This window comes from Bubalus bubalis, chromosome 4 (genome assembly GCF_019923935.1).
Source record: "Bubalus bubalis isolate 160015118507 breed Murrah chromosome 4, NDDB_SH_1, whole genome shotgun sequence".
In the NCBI taxonomy this organism is placed as follows: Eukaryota; Metazoa; Chordata; class Mammalia; order Artiodactyla; family Bovidae; genus Bubalus; species Bubalus bubalis.
In genome coordinates, this window is record NC_059160.1 from 132,098,872 (window position 1) to 132,120,497 (window position 21,626).

A 21,626-nucleotide genomic window follows, 5' to 3' on the forward strand; every position below is an offset into this window, starting at 1 on the left:
CTACTGGAAAAACCATAGCTTTGACTAGACAGACCTTTATTGCCAAAGTAATGTCTCTGCTTTTTAATAAGCTGTCTAGGTTGGTCATAACAGAGCAAGCATCTTTTAATTTCATGGCTGCAGTCACCATCTGCAGTGATTTTGGAGCCCAAAAAATAAAGTCTGTCACTGTTTCCACTGTTTCCCCATCTATTTGCCATGAAGTGATAGGACCGGATGCCATGATCTTAGTTTTCTGAATGTAGACTTTTAAGTGAACTTTGATGAGAGAGAAACTTTCTTGACCAGTTACCATTGGATTCTAGGTTGAATTTATTCCATTATACAAAATGTTTCATTCTCATTTCTCAGTGAGGAAACTGGGACTCAAAGAGGTTAAATAATACCCAAGATCTCACCCTCAGGAAGTTTTTGAACTAAGCTTTGAATCTATGCCTTTGGGATTCCAGAATCTTCCTGCTACTCCTTAAGCTGTTTCCATAAGGCATGCCATGAACCACACTGCACTCCTTTGAGAGCTGCCCCTACCTGCAGTATCTAAAGGCTTAATTTGGACTCTTACCATGTGCACGTGTCAACATATTTGCACTGTAAACGTTTACAGTGAACACTTTTAACCAAGAGCCGCAACACAGTAGACCGTGGTCTCAATAGATTCTTGTTGTGATTCTCAAATGTTGAATTTTTGGTATGACACTCATTGAGGAATGATTCACTGAATAAAGTCCACAAAGATTGGTGGTATGAGAATCCCAGAAAACAGCTGTGATGTGAAAGTACAAGCCTGGGGCTTCTAAGAGGCTGAAGCAGGTCTCAACCTAAGGCTTTCCCTGACAGTACAGAGGGTCTTACTAGAGATGCATTCATTATAACCATTCTTGGTCATTTATTTATTTTGGTAACAAGTGATTGACAGAACCAATTGCAAAAAAAAAAAAAAAAGTGATACAAATGAATGTATTTACAAAACAGAAACAGACTTACAGATTTTGAAAACAAATTTATGGTTTCCCAAGTGGAAACGTGGGTGGGGGAGGGATAAATTAGGACTTTGAGATTAACATATATGTACTGCTGCTGCTGCTGCTAAATCGCTTCAGTTGTGTCCGACTCTGTGCGACCCCATAGACGGCAGCCCACCAGGCTCCCCCGTCCCTGGGATTCTCCAGGCAAGAACACTGGAGCGGGTTGCCATTTCCTTCTCCAATGCATGAAAGTGAAAAGTGAAAGTGAAGCTGCTCAGTCATGTCCGACTCTTCGCAATCCCATGGACTGCAGCCTACAGGCTCCTCCGTTCATGGGATTTTCCAGGCAAGAGTACTGGAGTGGGGTGCCATTGCCTTCTCCAATATATGTACTACTATATATAAAATAAACAATCAACAAGGACCTATTGTATATCAAACAGGGAACTCTACTCATATTCTATAATAACCTCTATGTGAAAAGAATCTAAAAAAGAATGAATATATGTGTATGCATAACTGAATCACTTTGCTATACACCAGAAAGTAACACAACATTGTAAATCAACTATAATATAAAATTAAAAAATAAAAAAGAACTGGGACTTCCTGCGTGGTCCAGTGGTTAAGACTTTGCTTGCAATGCCAGGGCTCCAGGTTGGATCCTTGATCAGGGAACTAGATCCCACAAGTCACAACTTTAAAAAAGATTCTGCATGCCGCAGCTGAAAAAGATCACATTTGCTGAAACTAAGACCCAGTGCTGCCAAATAAAAAAAAAAATTTGTTTTTCAAAGAACTAATTTTAGTTTTGCAACTATTTATTGCATATGGTACTAAATGCTTTTTCATAACTAGAGATAACGTATCTAAATACTAGAAATATTCAGAACTGGTTTGGTTCAGACTGTTCAGTTCAGAACAGTCTCATCAGGGTTCTGCATATTATCAAGCAAAAGATAGCTGCCTTGTATACCGTTCCCAACTGTTACAAAGAACCAGTACATTCCTTTTTCTAACTGTATGTCAAAGAGAAACTATGAAGTGATATGATTATATGCTTACTTCCCCCCTTGCTGTTGTTGCTTATTCCACTGAGGCTTACATGGCTGGAATTCCCTTAGAGGTGCAGTGTCTAAAGCCTGGCATAGGTAAATGCCCAGGTGGATAAAACGCAAATGAGTAAGATCAACTTCTCATGTAGCATGAGAATAAAGTGGTGCTGGATATCATAACTGCATCTATAATATGTCCCCTACTTTCAAAATATGAGAAGGAAGGAAGATTTTGTTTGATAGCGCCATCGTGTGGAAGTATTTGTAGTCTGTAGAAATGTGGAAAATGTGGAGGAAAAAAACACAAAGTTCAGTGCATGCCACCAGCTAATTGTGCTACCTCGAACAAATCGATCTGTGCCTGCCCTGTGCTCCTCACCTTGATTTAATTTATTTACTTTTATCGAAATAAAGTTGACAACTCATGATCTTTAAAATGAGAGAATGAACCTGATGTGCAGGCCCGTCTCAGGTTCATATTAATAGGGCTCCCCTGGTGGCTCAGAATATAGACTCCGCCTGCAGTGTAGGAGATCCAGGTTTCATCCCTGGGTCGAGAAGATCCCCTGGAGAAGGAAATGGCAACCCACTCCAGTATCCTTGCCTGGAGAATCTCATGGACAGAGGAGCCTGGCGGGCTACAGTCCTTGGGGGCATGCACATCATCCAGTGATATGTCTTCCGTGTCTGTTAGAGGATGCAATGCAGAAAACAAATCCAGTGAGGGCAGTAACGGTCCTGACTCCATCTCTTCTCTTTTCTCCCCAGACTATGTCAGAGAGTCACCATGACCTTGCACAATAACAATACAACCTCACCCTTGTTTCCGAACATCAGCTCTTCCTGGATTCACGGCCCTTCGGATACAGGCCTGCCCCCAGGAACGGTTACTCATTTTGGCAGCTACAACATTTCTCGGGCAGCTGGGAATCTCTCCTCTCCAAATGGCACCACCAGTGACCCTCTAGGAGGTCATACCATCTGGCAGGTGGTCTTCATTGCATTCTTAACAGGCGTCCTGGCCTTGGTGACCATCATTGGCAACATCCTGGTGATAGTGGCATTCAAGGTCAACAAGCAGCTGAAGACAGTCAACAACTACTTCCTCTTAAGTTTGGCCTGTGCTGACCTGATTATTGGGGTCATTTCGATGAATCTGTTTACTACCTACATCATCATGAACCGATGGGCGTTGGGGAACCTGGCCTGTGACCTCTGGCTATCCATTGACTACGTGGCTAGCAATGCCTCCGTCATGAACCTTCTGGTCATCAGCTTTGACAGATACTTTTCCATCACGAGGCCGCTCACGTACCGAGCCAAACGAACAACAAAGCGAGCTGGTGTGATGATAGGTTTGGCTTGGGTCATCTCCTTCATCCTTTGGGCTCCTGCCATCTTGTTCTGGCAATACTTTGTTGGGAAGAGAACTGTGCCTCCAGGGGAGTGTTTCATCCAGTTCCTCAGCGAGCCCACCATCACCTTCGGTACGGCCATTGCTGCCTTTTATATGCCTGTCACCATCATGACTATTTTATACTGGAGGATCTATAAGGAAACTGAAAAACGTACCAAAGAACTTGCTGGGCTGCAAGCCTCTGGAACAGAGGCCGAAGCAGAGAACTTTGTCCACCCCACGGGCAGTTCTCGAAGCTGCAGCAGCTATGAGCTCCAGCAGCAGAGCATGAAACGCTCAGCCAGGAGGAAGTACGGACGCTGCCACTTCTGGTTCACGACCAAGAGCTGGAAGCCAAGCGCCGAGCAGATGGACCAAGACCACAGCAGCAGTGACAGCTGGAATAACAATGATGCCGCTGCCTCCCTGGAGAACTCTGCCTCCTCCGACGAGGAGGACATTGGCTCAGAGACCAGAGCCATCTACTCCATCGTGCTCAAGCTCCCAGGTCATAGCACCATCCTCAACTCCACCAAACTACCTTCATCAGACAACCTGCAGGTGCCGGAGGAGGAGCTGGGGACGGTGGGCTTGGAAAGGAAACCCAGCAAGCTTCAGGCCCAGCAGAGCATGGACGATGGAGGCAGCTTTCAGAAAAGCTTCTCCAAGCTTCCCATCCAGTTAGAGTCTGCCGTGGACACAGCCAAGGCCTCTGATGTCAACTCCTCAGTGGGGAAGACCACGGCCACTCTACCTCTGTCCTTCAAGGAAGCTACACTGGCCAAGAGGTTTGCTCTGAAGACCAGAAGCCAGATCACTAAGCGGAAACGGATGTCCCTCATCAAGGAGAAGAAAGCGGCCCAGACCCTCAGCGCCATCCTGCTTGCCTTCATCATCACCTGGACCCCCTACAATATCATGGTTCTGGTGAACACCTTTTGTGACAGCTGCATCCCCAAAACTTATTGGAATCTGGGCTACTGGCTGTGCTACATCAACAGCACCGTGAACCCCGTGTGCTATGCCCTGTGCAACAAAACATTCAGAAACACTTTCAAGATGCTGCTGTTGTGTCAGTGTGACAAGAGGAAGAGACGCAAGCAGCAGTACCAGCAGAGACAGTCGGTCATTTTCCACAAGCGGGTGCCTGAGCAGGCCTTATAGAATGGGGTGCGTTCAATAGCCCTCACCATACGCACACATCAACCACAAACCTTAGGAGGGAGTAAGGCGAGGGTGGGGGTCATCTCTGGCACTGATAAACATGTTTTTATCACCCAGACGTGAAGAAGCTGCCTGTTTCCCGGTCCATTAAATAAACCCATTTTAATATCAAAAGTCAAATACCTGTTCAGCCAAAAATAAGTAAGCTTATTACTGAATATGAAGGAATTTATTCTGAAATAGACTTTGTTTTTTCTTAAAGAGAAGGAAATAATTTTTTCATAGCAATTACATACCCAGATTGGTCTGCCTGGGTCTTTTAATTCCCATTAGCTCTGGAATCCCGGTGAGCATAACTAACTGGCCCAGTTGTCACATGCTCTCCAAGGATCCCCAAAGTGTCCATCGGATCCCTCGTGGAACATGTCAGGCTAGTGAAGCCATGGTTCTGAAAATCTTTCATACGTTGCAAAACAGCACCTCCTCGTCCCAGTAGAGCTCCCCGTCTTCTCATCGATGTGTCATTAAGCTCTCTTTGTGGACTTGATTCTTGCAAAGTACTGTTTTGTGCAGTTCAAGTTTCGTACAAATAAAAGATATATAAGTATATATGTGTATATATATGTGTGTGTGTGTGTGTGTGTATGTGTGTGAATTCCACGCACACACACATAGTGTATATAATATAATGGGAATTAATGAACTGGCAAATTACTCCGGCAATAGATGCTTTCAGTACTTTGGTGACTAAAGTTTCTCTAGGATCCTAACACAATGTCAAAGTGAAATAAACCTAGTAGTGTTTTGGAAACCAGGGCTGTTTTCCTGGAGAACAGGCAGCAGACAGCAGCCAGGCTCTCTGGGCTGATCTGTGTAGGACAGTCAGCCTAGTGGGTCAGATGAGCACCATGGTCTGACCAGATTCTGAGTAAGTTGTCGCCTTTGTTGACACCCTCAACAAAGCTAAATCAAATGGGGGCCCCCTCTGTGCCCAAAGAATGAGTCACATCCGTGGGTTTGAATTTAATGGTCCAAATCTGAATGTTTCCAACCAAAACCTTTTGCTATCTTACCTGCTTGAAATTTAATAATAGTGTCACATTTGAATTTCATGCACAACATTATCTGGGGCAAAGCAGAAGAGACCTCGTGAGGGCCAGAGAGGAACACAGGATTCGATTTTTTGCTACTCAGCATCTTTAAATGCGAAAGGGCTTAAACCTCTTGTCACTTTGCTGTGACCAATGCTTTCTGGTGTTCATTGTGTGACCTTCACCCAGAATAGGTGGGGGTTGGCAAGTCCCAAATCCTCTGAAGAAAGTATTACACTCTGAAAAGTATTGCTGCAAATTGATTTCTTTAGTACATTTCTAAAAAGTGATTTTTGTGTTCTCTTCTGAATTGACCCAAATGCTAACTGTTCTATTTGGGGGAGGGGAGGGGCGCTGCTGTGGCTGCCATCTGTGTTGCTGCTATAGTTGTTGGGGTTCCTTTTCTCCTTTTGTGGGGGCTGCGTGGGGAGTGGGAGGGGTGGGAGGCGGGGGGCTGAGGAGAAATCTTCTGTCTGTACAGGGTCTCTGTGTCGTGAACCCGGAGCCAGGTTAGAAGCTGCTTCTGTTTTCAGTGTGAGCTGGTGTTTACAGCAGATTTTGACAACAGTGTGACTGTACTCAGTGGTGTCTGTGTTCCTGAACTATTTAATTTCGTGTTATGTTTATAAGAAGACATATTTATGCATATTTCACCAAGTGTCTATTTAATGTTGATAAATATTACTCTTCAGTCTTCAGTAATGGTGTGTCCCTTGAAAGTGATTGTTAAGGTCCACTTGAGCAATGAGTAGGGTATATCGTGCTTTCTTGTTGCTAAGAAGAGGAAAAAGTCATCCTGTTGGTGTCAGGAGGTACCTAACTCTGTCTAGGTAGTAAAAAGTCAACTGCAACTTTATTGTAACGGTCTAATACTGTTCTAGTTAAACCTGATGGGAACTGATCAAAGCAACCCTCCACCAGTGTGTTTGAAATCACATGACAAGGGGAAAAAAGTAAATCTGGGTAATTGAAAGAGTGGGGTTTTTTGGCCCACATTTGACCAAAGAGTAAGAAAAAACAGAGACTATTTTCTAATGTGTGTAGCAGACTACAGAATGTTATGTTATCAACCTGTGAAATGTCTAGTGAGCAAGTGCATCTATATTTTATTACTCACATTGGCCTGGCACTAATAAATTTGTGAATGCTGATCCAAGTCTCCCTGTACATCAGTAATTCCCATTCTCTTTGAAACTCCTATCTTGCCTCCCTCTTGAAAGGCCATTACCTGTATTTTAAAAAGATATAATTAAAATTAACACACGGAGAATCCCTAAGCTTTAGTGAAACTGTGAAGTTTAATAACAGGTCTACTCAAACATGATTATCTCCTGAATCTTGTCCCTTTATGATGCTGATAATGGAAGAAATGAAAGACATCTAAGACATTAGCTCTCTTTTTGTATTACTGGTTTAATTATAGAATTATTTTTAAATCTCCTGTGGGTGAAAACTGCTTTTACATACTGACTGACTCTGTTTATAGAAATGTATGTCCCACTGACTCTGTTTATGGAAATGTATGTCCAACTCTTAGATCATTATCAGAAAAGGAAAATAAGAAAAATTATTTTGAACACAAAGAATTTAGAAGTATAATCAAAGATGTAGTGAAATGTTTAAAACTGGACCATGCATTTCTCAAAGAACTTGTCACCAGCAAAGGTATTCAATATTTACATATGATCATCCCCAAAATGGGAATCAAATTGCTTCATTCCATAAGAATGAGGTTTGCAGAGTTTTCATGATTATGTAAAATTGAGAGAGTAAAAGAATAAAACCTAAATAAACCACATGTGAGGAATCTACCCCCACCCCCAACATACACACACATGTTCTTCCATTCTCTATTCTCCAGGGTCTACCAGTTGGATAAGAGAAGTGAGCTCTATGATCCTGTATTCCCCCTGATTTTGCCCTTTTCCCTGGTGGCTCAGATGGTAAAGAATCGGCCTGCAATGCAGAACTGTGTTCAATCCCTGGGTCAGGCAGATCTCCTGGAGAAGGGAATAGCAACCCACTCCAGTATTCTTGTCTGGAGAATTCCATGGACAGAGGAGTCTAGTAGGCTACAGTTTATGGGGTCACAAAGAGTCAGACACAACTGAGTGACTAACACTTTCACTTTTCACTTTCACTGCTGTCTTTTATCCATCACCTACCTGTGGCCTTTCTCTAGTTCTCTGTATTATCCTGACTTCAAATCTAGCCTTGAATCTCCAAATAAGTTCCATTTCTATTCACTCTTTCACATATAATAGTTCTAGATTCTGGTAGAAAAAAAAAAGATAAGAAAGCATAAGCTTTAGAAGTTGCAGGAGCTAAAGGTCTAGAAGGCATGGCAGCTTTCTCTGTCAACCCCCTCTGTGTACAGATAGGCAAGTTCCTTGCTCTGGGATCGGGTGAGAGCCCTTTGTGCATCACTTGTGAGAAGGGGGTGCACAGCTCTGGTGCAGAGTTAGCTGCCTCAGGTCTATCTTAGGAAGGGAAAGGACACCAAGGCTCAGGCACAGTGGAGAAGCCTGCTGGAGACAATGTGAGACAGAGGCAGAGCCTGGGGATCATTCTGGGTGCCCCAAGACTTATCCGAGTAGAGAAGATTCCCAGATGGGGACATATAGTTGATAAACTGGACAGTTCATCACAGCAGCTTCAGAGGACAAGTGAAGGTCCTCAAAGAAGCTCTGAACTTAGCATGAGGAACCCTGAACTCTTAGCCCAGTTCTGTCAACAAGTAATTACGTGTCCTCTGCCATGCTTGTCACTTACCCTTAAACTCACTGGGTCATCTCCATCTGCTCCTACTCATTAGCAATATAAAAGCATCTTAATTTGCCTTCTTGTATCAAACATGTCAAATTGAGGCAGGGCATTAGGTAAATAACTGCCATGATGAATGTAAATTATTTGTCTGATGAACACTTGAAGCATTCTGATTTTATATATACATCAGAGTTATTTCCTTATATTTCAATACAGCAAACTCTAAGGAACTCTCCAATTTGTGGATAAACCTAGAATTTTGTTGCAAATACCTCAGTCCAGGATGGTCACCTAAGGCCTGACAACCTTAAAAGCAGAGTTGCTGGGTAGCTGGTGTTTGTTTTGTTTTGTTGGTGGCATTTCTCGAAATGGACTGAAACTGTAGAACAGAACACCCAAAACAGTGATCGTTTCTTCAATCTGACATCTCTACTTGTATTAATACCACCTCCTCTAAAAGAGTATTTTCTGTTTCCCTTTACAGTCCTAGGTTAGGCTGACTTTCCTTGTGTTTTTATGACTCTATATTGTAGGAACTCAGTCTCTACCAGGATTCATGCCTTGTTTTCCAGACCCAAGAGACTGGTTTCAGCATGGTAGCTGAGAGCTCTTTAGAACTGGGAATTACATTTCCTTTTTCTATCTGAGAAAGGAGGCTCATGTTGAGATTATAAAAATGGATAAAGAAAAACAAGTTCATAAAATAACTATATTCAACGTAAGTTTGTAAATGCATAATATTTTGCCACTGCATTTCAAAGTAGGCAAGTGTTAGTCTTATTGTTAATTGGACACACATTACATGTACTGCATCACACAGAGATGGACAGTGCACTTGGACTTATGGAAGTGGACCCCCAAACACTTGTATAATTTGATGACTGTAGTTGCCCTGATAGAATCAGGAAGACTCAATAGAGTCTACCACTCTTATCCTGGCTTGGAATACCCCCAAATAATCACCCAAATCCAAAGTGGCTCCTTGTATAATTTGATGACTGTAGGTGCCCTGATAGAATCAGGAAGACTCAATAGAGTCTACCACTCTTATCCTGGCTTGGAATACCCCCAAATAATCACCCAAATCCAAAGTGGCTCTCATCTGAGTTGTGTGAGAAATTCTGCATGAAAAGTAAAGGGAAAAGCAGGCCATACCCTCAGTTGCAGAGAAGTATTAATAACACTTCGCTTACCCAAATAACCTTATCCTAAAATATTATCCCCAGATTATAAAGGTTTATTTTTGTTCTTTCTTGAAATCCAAAATACTTATTAATTCTGTAATTTACATTCCAAATCCCAAACTATTTTTGTCCTAGATTCTGTGATTTCCTTGATGATAGAAAGCGGGTCTTATTCATCCTGTGGTAGCACAGTATCTGTCAGACAGTAGACATTCAATAAATGTTGTTGAATGTTTAATAAACTCTTTATGATTAATACAGCAAATAGCTATCAGAATTATGTGCACATCATGCCCCACATTTCAACTGCAGCCAGACGTCATTGGGCTGGGAAAGTGAATTAAATGAAAAATGGTTCATTCAGATGATGATTTTCTAATAAAATATTACTAAGCAACAAGGAGAAACATTTTAATAGATTTTAAGAAATAAATATAATTAAGAGGACAGGGAAGAAGGAAAATCCACTCTTGATCCCTAGTATTCAGAAACTTTTTACCAGATTAGTCAACTCTACTTAGTCCTAGTAAGTGAAATATTGGGAGAGCCTGGAGAGTCTATAAATAGGTCTTCTGTTTGTACAGGTGAAGTTCTGTAGTTTGGCTTAAAACATCCTTGCATGTAGTTTTGCTTGGCATGAAAGTTAGGACAGAATCTACTCTGTTCTGCAAGCATTGAACAAAAGCCCTCTCTTCATATCCACTATTCATTCCTTATATAACACATGGATATTTTCAGCCTCCTACATACAACACTCCAGAGAAGCTTCTTTGGTGCTTGTGGTTAGGGCTACGGGAAGGTGACAGTTTCAAGGAATGCCCTCCCCACCCCCCTGCTCTTTTCAAACACATGGGAACTGTCTAAGTTTGGTGCAGGTTTGAAGAATAATTAAAATAGGCTTCCAAGGCAGTGAATTAGCACATTGATATTTTTTGGCAGAAAGCTTTCTGGGAAATGTCTATGAAGTGTTCAGTGATGCTCGCATCCTTCTAATTCATGAGGATGTAGAAACCACTGTCCAAAGAGATGGCGATATATTTGCTTTGTAAGCAAAAGGCATGTATCATAGTTGCATCTATAACTAGTGTCCCCATCTTTCAAAGGCACTGAATTTTACCTGTTTTTATTTCCTAGTGTCCAGCACTTCCTCAGTAGTCTTTTTAGATATGTCATATGCCATTTTTATTCCTTCTCCTAAAAACAAGTCAATTGTCTGTACTATAAAATGATGCCTGCAACTTTATGGTGATATTATCCCCTAAGTTTAATAGTGAAATAAGGAAATAAAACTATAAATAAACAAAGAATGTGGTTGGTTTTCTTTTTAATCCAAGGTCAATAATACAGCAACAGCTTTTTATTGTATAAAAGGGTGGAGTATTTACACTGAAGGGAAAATTCTGAAACAGACCGTTATTTGCATTGACTTCTCTCTTTTACATGCACTAGAACTTTCATCATGAACATTGCTGCTGTTGTAACTCAAAGCAATACCCTGTATTTAGGAGTATGAATTAAGCATGTATTAACTATCCACACACAATCCTAATTTTCAGACTGTATATGACGAAAAATGTTTCTAGATATATGCTGTGGATCTAACACAAATAGACTACCAGTCATTTCTACAGCAAAGATGGGTTTATTTGGAATCTGCAACCTTGGCAAGCTTCATGAAAGCCCTCCAACACACAGGAAGGGGAAAACTTTTCCTAAGGGGCAAAGAAAGTTGGGAGGGCTCCAGTAAACAGAGTCCATGGCTTCTCAGAGGCCAAGTCCTTGCCAGGAGAGGAGTTCTTCCTGCTGGACTCTGCTGTCTTCACAGGGCTTGAGAGCACCCACTTCTGGTCTCCCAACTCCCTTTGAGGTTTCTGTTTATTAATTTTTTATAATACTTTGAATGAGATTTTATTTTTCTCTTTTTCAAAGAAATGTTTATCTTGCCCCCCCTCCCCTATGGCTGTTTCCTTTTTTTTCCTTTGCTGTGCAGAAGCTTTTTAGTTTGATGAAATCCCAACTTGTCAATGTTTGCTTTAGTTTGTTTTGCTTTTGGAGTCAGATCCAAAAATTCATTGCCAAGACTTATGTTAAGGAGCTGGTCCTTTACCAGCTGGTTTATAATTTCAGGTCTTTTAGTCAAGACTTTAAACAATTTTGAATCTATTTTTGTGTATGATGTAAGACAGTGGTCCAGTTTGATTGTGTTATGTGTAGCTGTCCAGTTTTCCCAGCAGCATTGATTGCAGAGACTGTCCTTTCCCCCATTGTATATTCTTGCCATATTTGTTGTAAATTGCCTGACCATATACATGTGGGTTTATTTCTGGGCTCTCTATTCCATTGCATTGATCTGTGCATCTGGTTTTATGACAATGCCATACTGCTTTGATTACTACAGCTTTGCGATAGAATCTGAAAGTAGGGATGTGATGCTGACAGCTTTGTTTTCCTTTCTCAGGATTGCTTAGGCTGCTCAGGGTCTTCTGTGTTTCCATACAAATTTGAGGATTATTGTCCCTTTTTCTGTGAAAAAAATGCATTGGAATTTTGTTAGGAATTGTATTGACTCATATAGATTTCTTTAAATAGTATGGACATTTTAACAATATTAATTCTTCCAATCCATAAGGATGGAATATTGTTCCACTTATTTGTATATCCTATGTCTTGTGTAGTATTAGGGATATTATTATTCTGAACCTGTGTGTGCATAAGTTGAGATAAAACAAGTGACTAATTAGATATTCAAATTTAATTATTTCTGGTGTCAAGCTATACAGTTTCTATTTGAATTGGATGTATCAATATACACTCATAGTATTTTACCATACATGTAATTTCTAATTCTTCCCATGGGAAAGAACTAAAAACAGTAATCAAGCCAGTAGCAAGGAGGATTCCTTTCCTAATAAAGGAAACCAAGTCATCTTGAAGAAATAGCTGATTCCAGTCTTAGGCAGGCAATGTACAAGATGAGCTTGAAACTTCTTGCCAAGACAGATACCAAGGAAACATTCAGACTAATAAAAAAGACATTTACACACACAAACGGTCGATATCTGCCAGAAGTGGCACGCTAGGACAGTGAGAAAATTATATTCTTCTGAATCAGTGGCACTTAAACATGTATGTGGCAAAAAGACTTCTACTTCACCACACACTAAAATAAAGGTGGGTTCAAGGCCTAAATTAAAAAGGCATAGAAAGCCTTTAGAGATAGAAGTTGGAAATCTTTTTTTAAGAGAGTTTTTTCATGACCCTGAGGGAGAGAAAAAGTTCTTAGGATTCAAAAAGCATTAGCCACAAAGTGGGGAAAGATATAAAGAGAGTGAAAAGAGAGGTAATGGAAGAGAGCATTCCAAAACACATAATGACTTTAGGCAAATACAGAATATATGAAGAACTTCTATAAATCAATAAGAAAAAAAAACTGCAACTGCAGGAAATAAACATTCCTCGCTATTCCTCACAGTGAAAGGTGACGTTTAATTTCCCTTCCCTTGAATCTAGCTGGCCTTAGTGACTTGCCTGATGAATAGAACACATCTGGGACCTGCAAGGGCTTCCCAGGTGGCACTAGTGGTAAAGAACCTGCCTGCCAACGGAAGAGATGTACGAGACTCAGGTTCGATCCCTGGGTTGGGAAGATCCCCTGGAGGAGGGCATGGCAACCCACTCTAGCATTCTTGCCTGGAGAATGCCATGGACAGAGGAGTCACAGAGTGTCAACAGAACTGAAGCAACTTAGCATTCACAGGACTTGCAAGACTAGATCAGAAGAAGCCTTGCAGCTCCCAGCCGGATGTCTTGCAGTGCTTGTTCTGGGGGAACAGGCTGCTCTGTAAGAAATCTGACAGTATCTGGACCCCTGTGCTGTGAGGAAGCCCTTGTCTAGCTAATTCAGATCCCAGCCTTGAATCATCCCAGCTGAGGCCAAGCCCTGCTCATATTGAAGATTTGTGAACAAGGTACATTATTGTTGGTGATAAGCCACTAAGTTTTGGGGTGTTTTTTATGCAACAATAAAGAATTAAAATAGCTATCCACCCAATTTTTAAAAATGAGTGAAAGATTTGAACAGTCGTTTCCAGGGTTTAGGTAGAAGAAATAGGGAGAGGTTGGTAAAAGGATATAAGCCTTCAGTTATAAGATGAATAAGGTCTCAGGATCTAATGTATAACATGGTGACTATATATAGTTGATAACACTACAATATATAGTTAAAATTTGCTAAGAAAGTAGAACTTACATATTCTTGCCTAAAGGAAAGTAAATATGTGTGGTAACAGATGTATTAATTAAAATGAGAATTATTTCACTATGTATACTCATATCAAATATCACACTATACATTTTAAATAGCTTACATTTTATTCATCAATTATACATTGATAAAGCTGGAAAAATTAGCTAAAATTTTAAAAAACAAAGTTAAATAACAGCCCAAATGGTTCCAGAGTACATTTAGATGGCAAAATTATTTTTAAAATATCAGTGAAGGCAGATTGGTGATACATCTAGGACAGAAGGGAAAGATTCTAACTGGAGAGGAGCACTGGGAAGATTTTTTTGAGGTGTTACTATTTTTTTAACCCCAGGTGATGGATACACAGGTACCTACATCATTGGTAAAGTGGTATATATGTGTTTTGTATGCCTTTCTGTAAATATATTTCACAAGTTAAAAAATAATAAAAAGAGAGAGGGGGATGGGGACAAGCACCCACCACCAGCACCAGCTGCATCTGTGCACCAGGCTGTTCGCTCTCTTGTTTCTGTGTGTGAGGGGCTCTAGCTCCTGTGAAGTTGAGCGCTCCACTCTAGGACATGGCTCCAGCCCCTCTCTGTCCTGCATCAGTATATTCACCTCCCTCTAGCTGCTACCCCACTCTCTTCCTCTTTAAAACAAACACTGTCAAGAGACTTGTCTAGACTCCCCTTCACCTGCTCCTCTGGTTCTCTCTAGAATCCACTCCACTCAGACTTCACCCCCACCATTTACCCAGCTGTCCTGTTGGGGTTATTCGTGGCCTCCATGTTGCTGAAACCTGGGATTCCCACCTCAGTTTTCATCTTGTCCCGCCAGCATTTGATCCAGATGGCCATCCACTTCTCCAGAAAACACTCCCTTCACAGGGCCTTACCCACCTCCAGCTTCCTGCCTGGTTTTCCTCTTACCTCTCAGCTTCTCCAGTTCAGTCTACTCTGCTCTCCACCCCACCCACAACACAGCCACATGTTTTACTCTTTTGTTTTCACCTTCACTCTCTGGATGGTCTCAGCTAGTTCCAGGGCTTTAAATGCCATCTGCCAGAGACTCCCAAACCTTGATTTCCAGACTAGATCTCCTGTGAATTCCTGGCTCTTGTATCCTCAGCATGTAACCAGCATCACTGCTAGAGGTCATCTACTCATTTCAAAGGTGGTCGTGTTCAAAGGTGAGCTCTTCATCTCCCCCTCCCCAAACATGCTTCTCCAACTGTCTTTGACACTCAGATAATTCCAGCCTTTCTGATGGTCAGAAACTTCTGAGATCCCCTCGAACCCTACATCCCCTCAAACAGTAAATCCTGTCTGTTCTGTCTTCCACTTAGAACCAGAATCCAGCCTCTTCTCATCCCATTGCAATAGCCCCTAATGGTCCCAAGACTCATCTCTTGTTCTCTGCAGTCTTTTCTCAGCTTCACCAGCCAAAGAAATTCAGTTACTAGGTGTCCATCCTGCCACTCCTGGGCCAGGAGCCCTCTTGCCCTCTCCTCCCTGGGAGGAAAAGCACACCTCCCACTACACTTTCCTCCAAGAACTCATCCCACTCTACCCTCCCACCCACCCCAGCATGCTGGCCTATTGGAATCCCTTGAACATGCCTGTGCACTGGCTATTTGTTACACCCAGAATGTTCTTCTCCCAGATAGGTCTTTCCATCAGAGCAGTGGGAGGGGAATCTAGACATGCATCTGACAGTGTTTGCATTAAGGACAAGGAGCGTGGGGTAGTAGTTGGAGACAGATGGGAGAGTCTAGATCCAGGTAAATGAATCGATAATCAGTCTCCCCACACTAGGCTGTAAGCTCCAAGTCGGCAGGCACTCCTGGATTCTGGAATAGTCCTGGGCACATTTAATAAAAGAATAAAAATGATGCAACAGCCATACCAAACACATGGTGGAACAGCAGAAGTCAGGATTTGCACCCTGCACTGATCCTTAAGAGACCAACCTAGGAGACTGAAGGGGGCAAGGCCTGGGCAGGAGCATGGGCTCTGGAGGCACACCCCGGCTCTGGCTTGCTTTCTTGGTCTCTAAATTACGACTGGAATACCAGTCAGGTGGCAAGGCTCAGAAAGCACTGTGAGGCTTCTTGTCCCTGGTCACCAGGCAGCGACAGAGCCCTCTGCTCTCACCTGCCCACCTGCCCCCCAGTGGCTGAAGCATTACCAGGTCTGAGCACCTGAGGTCGCCTTGGGTCCCAGCTTCCTGCCATATCCTCTGGCACATACTGGGGCCCAGCAGGACAGAAGGACAACTCCCAGAACTATGGAAATGGCCATGGGGGAGGAACAGAGAGCACTGGAAGCAACCTCCGGCAAGACCTGAAGGAGGAGTCCATCCAGGTAAAGAGTTCAATGGGGTCCCAGTCTGGGGCTTTTGAAGGCTGGGAGGGGGCATCCTTGAAGAACAGCCAGAGACCAGTGCGGCTGGACTGAGGGGAGCAGGCTAGGGGTCTGCTGGCAGGAGGAGGGGCTTGAGGTCTGGCTGAGGACTGGAGCTTTTCCCCAGAGTGCTGCTGATAGGTTTCCCATTTGTCAGTAGAGTGACAGGATCAGATCTATCTGTTCAAATCTCTAATCTCTCCTGGATCAGAGAGCGTGAGAAACAGAAGACAGTGAATCAGGGACAGTGTTTGCAGTGGCCTGGACTAGGAGAGGGGAGGGAAGGGTAGAGAGGTGAGGAATGCATTCTAGACTTGGGCTCCAAGGCCAGGGGATGGAGGGGGTGATTGCATGTGGGGGTGAGGAGGAAAGAGGGAGCAGATGGAGCCCTGGGGTCCTGGATTGAGCACGTGGTGAGATGGAGCTGCTGCTGCATGGATGTGGGGGCCAGGGGAGGGAAGTCTGGAGGGCAATTTGGGGCCAATTAAAACTTGCTGTTAGACACTTATAAAGTTAGATAAGAGCAGGAACTCTGGGAGTTGGTGATGGACAGGGAGGCCTGGCGTGCTGCAATTCATGGGGTCGCAAAGAGTCAGACACAACTGAGCTACTGAACTGAATTGAACTGAAGCCCCCTTTCCTAATGAAGTCACTGGGAGCAACTACTTATCAGGATTTTTGGGTGAGGCTGAGGAGCTTTGTCCTCCAGCTAACTAAAAATCCTCTTCATCCTGGTGAAGCGGTCTCTGTTTTGCTGGAGTTGGGCCTGGATAAAATGAGACAGCCAGCCTCAGTCTTGAGGAGACTGTTAAAGGACAGGGACATAAAGGCAGCAGCAAATCAGATGGTCAAGTCTGTCTGATGCTGGCAGCTTGTCATCTCCCAATCTGTCCCTGGCCCACTGTGAGTCCAGCCAGAGAAGCCAAGCCTACCAGGCTGTGAGCCCCATGAAGGGATTGCTTTGAAAATTAGGAACCCTAAGATCTTAGGAAACTGAAAAAAAACAAAGTGTTAGTTCTTCAGTTGTGTCCGACTGTTTGTGACCCCATGGCCTGTAGACCACCTGGCTCATCTGAGCATAGAATTCTACAGGCAGGAATACTAGAGTGGGTTGCCATTCCCTTCTCCAGGGAATCTTCCCAACCCAGGGATTGAACCTGGGTCTCTTGCACTGAAGGCAGATGCTTTACCATCTGAGCCACCAGGGAAGATCTTAGGAAGCTCATGCCTGTCCCTCCCCACGTGGGGGTAGTTTTCTTTTCACCTCTTGGAGTGAGCACTCCACACACACACACAGGTGCACAGTGTACATAATAAAGACTATGAGGTGGGATCAGAAGAGGGACAGATATGAGGAGGGTAATAAGAAGAATACACAGGGGCTGGAGGCACTGCCTGCCTGCGACACAGACTCCCACATTTTCCAGGTCTTGTCCCACCAATGTCTGAGGACATCCCTAGAAGTCCATGCGGGCATCATCCCCGGTGTGCAGGTGGGGACACGGACAGGCCTTGAGAGACACAAGGACTCATCCAGGATGGAGAACAGGTAGGATTCGGGAGGTGAGTCTGGGCCCAGATCTGTCTCCTTAGAGCTGCACACAGACCCTGCCCGGGAGCTGTGTGGAGGGCTGTGTGGAGCAACTGTGTGAGACCCGGAGCTGCAGGGATGAGGGATGAGAGGTCAGTATCCCAAGGGCTGTGTGCAGAGGTATCAACTGTCAATTCAAGGAAGGGGCCCCCGGGAGGTGAAGTCACTTCCTTGACAGCAGATCCTAACAGAACTCAGAATCCTGTAACCAGGCACCCACCTCCTAGCAACAGCGCCACAGCCAGTTGGGCTCACTTGGCTGGAGAGACTTCATCCAGAAGGATGTTCTCCAGCTGTGTCTCAGCTGACCAAGGTTTCTGTTTCAAGAAACCCTGGAGGGAGAGGTTTTTCAGATGTTTCAGGCGGTTCAGCGCTCAACCCGGATGCCTCTGGTCCTTTACCAGGAGGTCACCTAAGGTAACCCCAGGCAACCTAGAGCTGGCCACACCAGGCCTGGCTGCCACTGGGAGCCCTCCCAGGGCAGCGCCAACTGCCCTCATCTCCATGTAGGGGGAAGTGGGACTTGAGGGGAGGTTCTCCCTCTGGGCAGGAACAGGTTGGTGGGCCCGTGGTCACCTGGTGGTCCTGTCACGGTCACACCTGAGGACAGGCTGGTAGTGGGGAAACAGGATCCCTGAGGTGCTCTTCTCTGTGCCAGTGTGGATCCAAGGCCCTCAAGTGGTCGGGTGTCTGCATCCTCGGTGGAGGTCAGTGGGGAGAGTGGTGGGCGTGTGTCTGGAGGGGAGATGTCTGGGGGTCCGAGAAGCACCATAGACAGCTGGCCAGGGCCCTGAGACTTTCTGCCTGGCTGCTGGGCACTTGTTCACAGGGCTCCTCACGGGACTGCAGACAGGAGCCAGTCCACGGAGCACCCTGTTCCATCTCCCGGCACGAGGGGCTGGAGCCCCACACCAGCAACAGAGCCCAGGGCAGGCACAGGGTGAGTGCCAGCCAGGATGAGACCCTACACCCAGGAAGCTCCAGGTCCCAGAGCCACCCTGGCCCTCCCCTGGGTCCCTCCTAGAGTCTTTCTCCCAAAGGAACCTGGGACTGTCAGCTCTGCAAAGCACCCTCGCGGCCCAGGCCCTACTTGTCTAGATGCAAAAAATCACTGTTCACCTCCATGTGGGAATCTCAGAAAGAGGTTGTGATAGAATTTCACTTCATGAAAGTGAAAGGAGCCTTTCTGCATTTTTCTACAGTTAATCCTATATTAACTCCATCCCAGGTATCCATGTGGGCCTGAGAATCCTGATGCCTCTCACCCCAGGTTCAGCCCCTCTCACCCCAGGATCAGCCTCTGTCTTCTCATCCCCAGAATGGGATGTTTTCATAACCAACAGGGATGATGCAGTTAACACATGGAGAGCTATCAAATACAAACTGTTCTAAGACACTAACACACATAACCATGGCCCAGCGCCAGTTCACTCGTGATACCAGGCTGTTTATTCTGCGGAGGGCACTCCTGCCCCTCCTCCTGCCTTGAGTCCTGGAGGCTCGGGGACTCAGTCTGAGCTCCAGCCCCTGCCTTCCTGGTGTCCGTGGTGCTGCCTCTGACTTGTGTCTCTGCTGTGTTCCACCCCAGGGGGAGAATGTGTCCACAGGGGACAGGAGTGAGACCTACATGATGTGAAGTGTCCAAAGACATAGGCTAGAGATGCTGGTGGGGAACCTGGTACCTGTTTCCTGGGCAGCAACCCCCTCCTACATCCCCACATTCCTGGGCACCTACAGGGCTTTTGCCACCTACTGTGAGCAAGAATCCCTTATAAGAAATGGAGTATCTCTCATAGTCAACAGAAGAGTCCAAAATGCAGTACTTGGATGCAGTCTCAAAAATAATAGAATGATCTCTGTTCCTTTCCAAGGCAAACCATTCACTATCACAGTAATCCAAGTGTATGCCCCGCCACTAATGCCAAAGAAGCTGAAGTTGAATGGTTCTATGAAGAGCTACAAGACCTTCTAGAGGTAACACCAAGAAAAAGATATCCTTTTTATCATAGGGGACTGGAATGCAAAAGTAGGAAGCCAGGAGATACCTGGAGTAGCAGGCAAGTTTGGCCTTGGAATACAAAATGAAGCTGGGCAAAGGCTAACAGTTTTGTCAAGAGAACACACTGGTCATAGCAAACACCCTCTTCCAACAACACAAGAGATGACTCTACACATGGACATCACCAGATGGTCAATACCAAAATCAGATTGATTATATTCTTTGCAGCCAGAGATGGAGAAGCTCTGTATTGTAAGCAAAAACAAGACTGGGAGCTGACTGTGGCTCAGATCATAAACTATTGCAAAATTCAGACTTAAATTGAAGAAAGTAGGTAAAACTACTATGCAATACAGGTAAAATCTAATCAAATCCCTTACAATTATACAGGGCAAGTGACAAATAGATTCAAGAGATTGGATCTGATAGAGTGCCTGAAGAACTATGGACAGAGGTTTGTAACATTGTACAGGAGGCAGTTATTAAACCAACCCCAATAAAAAGAAATGCAAAAAGGCAAAATGTTGTCTGAGGAAGCCTTACAAAATAGCTGAGAAATGAAGAGAAGCTAAAGGCAAAAGAGGAAAGATATAACCACCTGAATGCAGAGTTCCAAAGAATAGCAAGGAGAAATAAGAAAGCCTAAGTGAACAATGCAAGAAATAGAGGAAAACAATACAATGGGAAAGACTAGAGATCTCTTCAAGAAAATTAGAGATACCAAGGGAACATTTCATGCAAAGATGGGCACAATAAATGACAGAAATGGTGTGGATCTAACAGAAGCAGAAGATATTAAGAAGTGGCGAGAATACACAGAAGAAATATACAAAAAAGATCTTAGTGACCCAGATAACCACAATGGTGTGATTACTCACCTAGAGCCAGACATCTTAGAGTGCAAAGTCAAGTAGGCCTTAGGAAGTATCACTATGAACAAAGCTAGTGGATGTAATGGAATTCCAGCTGAGCAATGTCATATCCTAAAAGATAAATGCTATTAAAGTGTTGCACTCAATATACCAGCAAATTAGGGAAACTCAGCATGTTCATAGGACTGGAAAAAGTCTTTTTTCATTCCAATCCCAAAAAACGACAATGTCAAGGAATGTTCAAACTACCACACAATTGCACTCATTTCACATGTTAGCAAAGTAATGCTCAAAAGCATTACTTCGCTAAGCTAGGCTTTAACAGTACATGAACTGAGAACCTCCAGATGTTCAAGATGGATTTAGAAAAGGCAGAGGAACCAGAGATCAAATTGCCAACATTCATTGGAGATCATAGAAAAAGCAAGAGAATTCCAGAAAAACATCTACTTCATTTTGTATGCTAAAGCCTTTGACCGTGTGGATCATAACAAACTGTGGAAAATTCTTAAAAATAAAAAATACCAGACCACCTTACCTGCCTCCTGAGATCCCTGTATGCAGGTCAGGAAGCAACAATTAGAACCAGACATGGACCAATGGACTGGTTCCACATTGGGAAAGGAGTACATCATGACTGTATATTGTCAGCCTGCTTATTTAACTCATATGCAAAGTACATAATGCAAAATGCGGGGCTGGATGAAGCATAATCTGGAATCAAGGCTGCTGGGAGAAATATCAATTACCTTAGCTATGCAGATGACACCACACTCATGGAAGAAAGCAATGAGGAACTAAAGAGCCTCTTGATGAAGGGGAAAGAGGAGAGTGAAAAAGCCGGCTTAAAACTCAACATTGAAAAACTCAACATTCAAAAAGTGATCCAGTC

The 21,626-nt window shown here is 43.9% G+C and overlaps 1 protein-coding gene across 3 annotated transcripts in view; it reads left to right on the top strand.

The window, feature by feature from the left end:
- Positions 1-10,925, top strand: part of CHRM3 (cholinergic receptor muscarinic 3) — a 570,675-nt gene extending 559,750 nt beyond the window's left edge. For all 3 annotated transcript variants that reach the window (XM_045165530.1, XM_025284552.3, XM_044942062.2), the window contains one exon: positions 2,789-10,925. In XM_045165530.1, the coding sequence (XP_045021465.1) occupies positions 2,789-4,580 (1,792 nt within the window). In that variant the 3' untranslated portion in view covers positions 4,581-10,925. The remainder of the gene's footprint in view (positions 1-2,788) is intronic.
- The last annotated feature ends 10,701 nt before the right edge of the window (positions 10,926-21,626 follow it).